This window comes from Hemitrygon akajei, chromosome 28 (genome assembly GCF_048418815.1).
Source record: "Hemitrygon akajei chromosome 28, sHemAka1.3, whole genome shotgun sequence".
Lineage (NCBI taxonomy): Eukaryota > Metazoa > Chordata > Chondrichthyes > Myliobatiformes > Dasyatidae > Hemitrygon > Hemitrygon akajei.
In genome coordinates, this window is record NC_133151.1 from 19,316,209 (window position 1) to 19,325,069 (window position 8,861).

The following is an 8,861-nucleotide window of genomic DNA, read 5'->3' on the forward strand; positions in this document are numbered from 1 at the left end:
ATTCCACACAGCCACCACTCTCTGAGTAAAGAAGTTCCCCCTCGTGTTACCCCTAAACTTTTGCCCCCAACTCTCAACTCATGTCCTCTTGTTTGAATCTCCCCTACTCTCAATGGAAAAAGCCGATCCACGTCAACTCTATCTATCCCCCTCGTAATTTTAAATACCTCTATCAAGTCCCCCCTCAACCTTCTACGCTCCAAAGAATAAAGACCTAACTTGTTCAACTTTTCTCTGTAGCTTAGGTGCTGAAACCCAGGTAACATTCTAGTAAATCTCCTCTGTACTCTCTCTATTTTGTTGACATCTTTCCTATAATTCGGTGACCAGAACTGTACACGATACTCCAAATTCGGCCTCACCAATGCCTTGTGCAATTTTAACATTACCTCCCAACTCCTATACTCAATGCTCTGATTTATAAAGGCCAGCATACCAAAAGCTTTCTTCACCACCCTATCCACGTCAGGGAGCTATGCACCATTATTCCTAGATCACCTAGGCTCTTCATCTCAGTTCTTGATTTTTTTTTGTATTTACTGTGAATGCCCACAAGAAAGTGGATCTCAGGGTTGAATATTTTACTTTGACAATAAATTTACTTTGAACTTTGTACCATCAGAAACGAGGTACAGGAGTCTCCGGTCTCACACCACCATGTTCAGGAACAGCTATTACCCTTCAACCATCTGCCTCTTGAACCGGTGTGGACAACTTCACTCACCTCAACTCTGAACTGATTCCACGACACGCAGACTCGCTTTCAAGGACTCCATTACCACTCGTTCTCAGTTACCTTTATTTGCCCGGTTTCCCATCTTCTGCACGCTGTCTTGTCTGTTTTTGTCTGGCTTATCACAAATTTTTACCTCTTTCCCTGTAAATGCCCGCAAGAAAAGTGAATCTCGGGGTAGCAAATGGTAGCATTAGGTACTTTGACGGTAAGTTCACTCTGAGCTTCGAGATTTTTCCTGGAGCTTGTTTCTTGCTCCGGATTCCGGCATCGGTAGTCTTGAGGTTGTCGTGGGGTGGCCGGTAATGGTGGCAACAAGAAGAGGGCATGCTCAGGGAGGGGTTTGAGCGACATCTATGGAGGGGAATGAACAGACATTTTGGGTTGAGAACTTTCATCTGGATAGCAGCACTTGTTTCTCAGTCCGGATGAAGGGTCTTGGTCTGAACATCAACCTCCCCCACAGATGCTGCCCGACCCACTGAGATCCTCTTGTGTTTCTCAACATTCCGGCGTCCAATCGATCGGACGATCGCTGGAGGGGCTGAGGGTCCTCTCCTTCCCCGCCCTCGCAGTATAATGACCATGGGGTAAGAGGGTTTCACTCTCCCTTCCCTCTCCAGGCAAAAACCGAGGAGGAGGTGCTGGATAGGACGCCCTGGGGCGAGCTAGAGCCCTCTGATGAGGAATCTTCAGAGGATGAGGAGGAAGAGGACGAAAGCGATGAAGATAAGCCGGACGACACTGGATTCATCACACCAGCGGACAGGTACCCAGCCGGGGAGCAGGGAGGGGTTGTCGGTGTGGGTCGGGAGGGGGTGCCTCTTGTCGCCTGCCCTTTTGAAACCCCTTTCCCTCCAGCAGGCCGGGGCCTCCCTCATTTGCTTCCACTCGAGTCTGGTTCCAGCCGGAGAGCGTGTGCAGTTTCCCCTTCCCCGACCGCGACGTTACTCGAGTGGAAGCACCTGTCAGGTCAGGCGGCATTCGCAGGGGGAAACGGTCCAGGGCCCCTCATCCTGCCTCTCGCCTGCTTGTTGCCCTTTGCGAGGTCACCGGAAGGGCGGAGTTGTGAGTGTGTTGCCGTCAACTGCTCTGCCCGTGGCTGTGTGAGACTGCAGGGAGTTGCGGACTCCGTCACAGAAACCAAACTGCTCTTCACGTACTGTTACATGCCCCGTAACTGGGTGTCTGACCAGCAGAGAAAGAAGAATCCGTTGGAGTCTGGTGGTACCAAACTAAAGGTGTTTATTAGTAAACTACACAATACAGTATCAAAAATGCAAATATACATATAAAACAAATTAGCAGTAATAAACCTAAAAGTGTAGGAATAATAATAAACAAGCTCTATCGATGTCTAGGGGTAAATGAATTGTCATAGGAAAGTATAGAGTTCAGTTCAGTTCATGATGCTGATGTAGTTATGGTTGTTGTATTGAAATCGTTGGAGAGAGAGAGAGCGAGCGAGATGTAACAGCAACAGCTGTGGCAGGCAAACCTTTCGTGGCTTTCTTAATCCGTTGTGTCGTTGTGGCCATTCAGTTATGACCCCTCTGGTCTTCAGCTAGACCGTTCTTCTGTGGTGGACTCGTCACTCTGGCATGAGTGGACACACACACAAGTCCCCACCGGCCCTGCTGTAACACTGTGAGCTTTATTGACTGATCTCCTGGTTCGGTCTCCGAAGCCCCCACCTTTCTGTGGGTTCCCAACACTCAGTCAGTGTCCACTGGTGTGTCTGAAGGGTGTCTCTCCAGACCTGTCTTTTATCCCCACTCACGGGGTATCAGCTATCCATCAACTCTGAATGACCGTGTCCATCAAATCAGGCCACTCCTGCTGTCTCCTGAGGAATGTTAACGAGCAAAGTACAGTCCTTGTAGTGGAAGGTGAATAATCCAGGAAGAGACAAAATACAGTAAATCAACAGTCTCTCTCCCCCTCTTATCTGTAGCAGATGTTCTTGCCTGGGCTTTATCTCTCTCTCTCAATAGCAGCATAGCAACAGCAATAGTTCGTGGTTCTCAGGAGGGGGGGAAATGGTTAATTCTGCACCCCATTGTCCATCAGGTCTGTCCATCACTCATAACAGTACTTTGCACCTCAAAGACCCTCTTGCACCCCAGACATTCTCTTCTCCCCTCTCCCGTCAGGTGGAAGATACAAAAGCCTGAAAGCACGTCCCACCAGGCTCAAGGACGGCTTCTGTGCCCGTCTTCAGACTCCTGAATGGTTCATCGTCATGGTATGACATCATCATTGTGCACCATGTATTGACCTGGGCAGTCTTGGTCACATGGCCACGATTGTTCTTGGCTAATTTTACCACACAAGTGGTTTGCTGTTGGCTTCTTCTGGGTGGTGTCTTTACAGGAGGGGGTGACCCCCCCCCCCACTGGCCCTTATCAATACTCTTCAGAGATTGCCTACCCTGGAGTCAGTGGTCACATAACCAGGACTTGTGATGTGCACCGGCTGCTCATACGACCATCACCACCTGCCCCCATGGTCTCATATGACCCTGATCTTTGCTAAGCAGGTGCTACACCTTGCCCGCTGGCACACCCTACACCTCCGTTAGCAGAGGCGTATCTACACTCTGCCACCACTTGAACGGCTCACCAGTACGATAAGATGGAGTCTTGCTCTCCCGTTCTAACTTGCGCTGCCCTTGTGTTGCCCTGCGCTGCACTTTCCCGGCGACCGCGACGCTCTATTCTGCATTCCGTTGCTGCTTTTCTCCCTCGGCCTCCCTCCGTGTACTGACGTGACGAAGCAGTCTGTGTGGACGGCAAGTGAAACAGCAGTCTTTCACGGTACCTGGGTAACAGATTAATTTAGCAATCCTTGATCTGTTTTACCCTACCCTTCTGGTAAGTAGCCACGTACGAAGGCAATAATTGCAGACCTCGCGCCTTAGGCTTGTAATGAGTCACTGTGACTTCAACCTAACAGCAACATGACTCGACAATGCAGGGGAATAACGATGAGAAGGCCTTTTCTAACAAACAAACGTGTCTAGGGACAGTATGATTCAAGTAAACATGAACGTAACAGCCTGAATATTCCTTCTAAGGGAAAGGAAAGCAAAGCAATTACTGTATGAGCACTGCCACACCCCTGCAAATTTATCATTCGCCAGGAAGCAATAACTCACACCAGTATAAACTTGAAATTGTATTGTCATTCGCCGGGAAACAATAACTCACTCCAGTATAAACTTGAAATTGTATTGTCAAAATATTTTAAATGATAACAAACACAATAATACGATATACAGCTGGCCCTCCTTATCCGCGGGGGATTGGTTCCGGGACCCCCACCCCCCACCCCCACGGATACCAAAAAACGCGGATGCTCAAGTCCCTTATTTAACCTGTCTCAGTGCAGTGGTCTTTAGTACCCAGCGGAACCCCGGACTTTATTTAACCTGTCTCAGTGCGGTGGTCTTTAGTACCCAGCGGAACCCCGGACCTTATTTAACCTGTCTCAGTGCGGTGGTCTTTAGTACCCAGCGGAACCCCGGACCTTATTTAACATGTATCAGTGCGGTGGACTTTAGGACCTGGCGCAGCTCCGAATCCGCAGGGTTTCTCTTCATGAAAATAATCACGATTGAAAATAAGGTGGAAGTAATAAAGCGATCGGAAAGAGGTGAAACGCCATCGGTCATTGGAAAAGCATTAGGCTACAGTCAGTCAACGATCGGAACAATTTTAATGGATAATGTGAAAGGCCCTGCCCTGATGAAAGCTACAGTTATTACTAAGCAACGCAGTGGTTTAATTATTGAAATACGGATGTTTCTTTAGTGTTTTATATGCTAGAAAGGTAAAATATATACTATATACTAAGAAAAACGTTTGACTAACTAACGCTAAATAATACCGGATGTACCTGTTCTGACTTCAAATCCGACTTAAAGACCGACTCAGGAACGGAACTCGTTCATAACCTGAGGACTGCCTGTACCTTTAAATCATCTCTAGATTACTTATAATGCCTAATACAATGTAAATAGTTGTTACACTGTATTGTTTAGGGAATAATGACAAGAAAAGTAGTCTGTACATGCTCGAACAACGAGTGCTGGAGAGAGAACTTACGGGTTTTCCCGATCCACGGTTGGTTGAATCCGCGGATAAGGAGGGCTGACTGTAATGCAAAATAAAGGGCCCATTATTTATTTATTTTTATTTATGTGTATGTGTGTGTATATCTTTTTTGTGCACATTATCGTTGGCACTCGTTGTGTAATCAATCCGGTTTGCTTCACTTTGTTTACTCGTGGTACTGAAACGGTTTTACGCTGAAGAGCCCATCCCGGGGGGTGATTTTTGCAACGTGCGCTAACTAGCTGACTAAGTTATCTGTCCGTTCTCCGTTGTTTACAAGAACCCATGTCCTTCCAAATGGGTTCTGTGGGCATTTCACCACGTTCAGCTCAGTTTCCATTCTCCTTCTCCAATCCCGCACTCCCTGGAAAATCGCACCCCATTCTCTTCCTGCGTTCTCTCCAAAAAATATATAGTTAACAAGGCAAATCCTATTGGCTAATTCAACAAGCCCTAACTTAATCAGTGAATTTTTTTTGTGCCACGTAGGGGCAGCAGGTTGGCCTAGCAGTTAACGTTAAGCTATTACAATGCCAACCGTAAGTTGAGGATTCACTTCCTGCCGCTCTCTGCGAGGAGTTTGCGTGTTCTTGCCTGTCGCTGTGCGGGTTTCCTCCAAACGCTCTGATTTCCTCCCACATTCCGCAGGTTATTTGGTCCTGGGCACGCTATGGTTCCACTTGCAGGCTGGCCAGCACGATCCCCGCTGATTTGATTTGATTTGAAGCAAGTGGCACGTTTCGCTGTGTGCTTCAGTGCATATGTGACAGATTTAAAAAATTGTTAACCTCCATAACTGTTCTATCTACTTTGCGTTTCAACACCGAGGGAGGTGGAACCTAAGATCGCTCTGCTCCTCCACGCTGCTAAGTATCCTTCCATTAACCTTGTACTCTGCCTTCAGGTTCGATTTTCTCAAAGGTCCGAATAACTTCCATTATTAATCAAATCATTTGCCTTGTGCTGAGCCTGCACTAACGCTAAGGGGATGCCTCTGCCAGCCAGTGAAAGGTGATCTTTGCAATTAAACGTCTCGGCGGCTCAAGAGGAGGTGGCTGCGCACGCACGGGTGGGGGGGGGGGGGGCAGAACGGTGGGATTAACTGTTTCTACGGAGTCGCATTGGCCGTGGCACAGGCCGGGCAGCTGGTGGTACAGGAGCGATACGCCGGGCCCGGCAGCGGGCAGGGGCGCGAGCTGCGGCCGGGTGGAGGGGGGGGGGGGGGGGGGCACCTGCAGGGAAGACGGTGCGCGCTCGAAGGGCCCCGGCACAGTGCGAGGGGCCCCCAGTCGATTCGCGCCACGGTCCATCCGGATGCGGGCTGGCCTTTATTCTCGCAGTCAGTTGGGTTCAGCTTCTTCTTGTTCACAGCTTTGTCAGGGTAGCTCCATCAAAGGGATCCTGAAATTCTTACTCTTCACAGACGTCCACAAAACAAACCCCAGAGAGTGAATGATAACAACGCAAGAACCCCCTCCCATTGCATTAAGCAAGGGCAGAAGCATCTACACTCCCTCTCCAATTTTCTGACATCAGAAGCACTGATACCCCCCACCCCCCACCCTTACCCTTGTCCTTTTTTTAAAAATTGTAATGTATTTTTAATCTAGAGATTTAGCGCGGAGCAGACGCACCCGGCCCAACAAGCCGCACCTGCCAGCAAACCCCTCCCCCATTTAGCCCTAACCTAATCACGGGACAATTTACAATGACCAGTGAACTAGAGCACCCTGTGAAAACCCACTCGCTCGTGCCAAGAACAAACGAACTTCTTGCAGGCTGAGCCAGAGTTGAACTTTGAACTCTGAACTCCGCCCTTGAGCCGTAATAGTGTCGCACTAACCCCTGTGTTACAGATTACGTACGTCCTAGCTTTTGCAGCCTGGGGACAGGTCTGTCACTGTGTGACACCGGGGTACGGTACCGGTGGGGACGGGTCCGTCGCTGTGTGACACCGGGGTACGGTACCGGTGGGGAGGGGTCTGTCACTGTGTAACACCGGGGTACGGTACCGGTGGGGACGGGTCCGTCGCTGTGTGACACCGGGGTACGGTACCGGTGGGGACGGGTCCGTCGCTGTGTGACACCGGGGTACGGTACCGGTGGGGACGGGTCCGTCACTGTGTAACACGGGTACGGTACCGGTGGGGATGTGTCTGACACTATAGTGGTGAGGTTGTGGTGCAGTACAAATGGGGTTAGTAGGATCATTAGCCAGATGTTATGGGCCGAATGGTGATATCCTGCCTCTTTTTCTTCGGGTCACGGCCATCTTCCATCACAGTGGTTTTTAGCTGCGCCTCTAGTAATCACTTTATCGGCAGAGTGCCAACTGGCGTGCCCGCCTCAACCGTGCATACGGAACATCTGGGACCGGGTGTGCAGCGTCACCTTAGAAGGATGTCCGTTCAGAACAGAGATCGGGAGGGTTTTCTTTAGCCAGAGGGTGGTGAGTCTGTGGAATTCATTGCCACAAATGTCTGTGGGGGCCAAGTCATTGTCTACATTTAAAGCAGAGGTGGATAGGTTGTTAATTAGTAATGGCGTCAAAGGTCACGGGGAGAATGGGGTTGAGAGGGATGATAGCTCAGCCGTGATTGGAGGGTGGAGCAGACTCGGTGACCTGATTCCTCTCCTGTGTGCTGTTGGGGTCTTGCATTGCCGCGGGAGATCTTTCAGAGCACGCGTTGATTTTATACGGTGTGGATGAAGGTCCTTCGGCCCTAACTCTGTAGCCCAGCGAGCTCGTCCCCACCTGCCTACGTCTGTCCCATCGCTCTCTTAACCTCTCCTGTTCACGCCCATGGTGGCTTTTAAGTGTGGTTAACGTGCCGGCCTGTAACGTGCTCCCTGGCGGCTCGTCCCCAATGCACACCGCCCTCTCCGTGAAGAAGCCTACCCCCTGATCTGAAACCCGGTGGCTGCGATTTGTTTTTCGATATGTTCGACCCCCTGGGACCTTGAGCCCCGGGCAGCTCCCGGATAAAAATGCTACTTAGCAGCAGAGTGCTTCCATCTCGCAAAGATCGCTTTATGAATATTTCAGTGGCATGGCCGCTGGCTTAAAGCAATCCCTGATTCATGATTTTGTGATGCGATCGACCGCTACCTGGAGATTTGTGCTTTCAATTAAGTTGTAATCAATTTCCTTGTATCTTAGCATGGTTTGGAGAGCCTCGCGGGATATTAACAGTGCGTGCGGCCACTGCCAAGTGGAAATACTGTCCGTCCGACTGTTCTGGATGTCGTTACTTAAGCTTTGATTCCAATCCTGTGTTCTCTCTGTCTGATCCCCCTCAGTCATGCCTTGGGCCGCTAGCTGAAATTTTGCACAGATGGATTTTTGCATTGCAGGGGAATTAATGGTTGTGGAGTTCAAAAGATTAGCCTGATTTGTCACACGGACGTGAAAGCACGCAGCGAAATGCGCCACTTACGTCAGCGGCCAACACAGTCCGAGGATGTGCTGGGGGCAGCCCGCGAGAGTCACCACACTGATGCCAACCCATTTATTTTGGTGAGATACAGCGCAGAATAGGCCCTTCCAGCCCTCGAGCCGCACCGCCCAGCAATCCCACGGTTTAACGCTAGCCTAATAGGTAACCAATTACAGGTGGCCCCCGTTTTTCGAACGTTCGCTTTACGACAGCTCGCTGTTACGAAAGACCTACATCAGTACCTGTTTTCGCTAAACAAAGAGGATTTTTGCTGTTACAAAAAAAAAGACGCCCGCTTTATACGTGTTTTTACCCCGAGAAAGACGACAATGACCGTGAAGCCTTGTGCGTGGGCAAGTACGTGCCTATTTGTTTTTCTCTCCAAATCGATTTCGGCTCGCTGTCTTCCCGATTTGATAAGTGAAACTACACTGTACATACAATATTTCTACTTTATATAGGCTGTATATTTATTGTATCTTTCCTGCCTTTTCTATATGTTAGTGTTATTTTAGGTTTTATGTGTTATTTGGTTTGATTTGGTAGATTTTTTGGGTCTGGGAACGCTCAAAAATA

General features: G+C 49.4%; 1 protein-coding gene across 1 annotated transcript in view; it reads left to right on the forward strand.

The window, feature by feature from the left end:
* Positions 1-8,861, forward strand: part of sf3b2 (splicing factor 3b, subunit 2) — a 69,781-nt gene that overhangs the window by 59,470 nt on the left and 1,450 nt on the right. Inside the window, exons 18-20 of the mRNA XM_073031565.1 lie at positions 1,357-1,502; positions 1,595-1,705; positions 8,203-8,365. Of these exons, the coding sequence (XP_072887666.1) occupies positions 1,357-1,502; positions 1,595-1,705; positions 8,203-8,365 (420 nt within the window). The remainder of the gene's footprint in view (positions 1-1,356; positions 1,503-1,594; positions 1,706-8,202; positions 8,366-8,861) is intronic.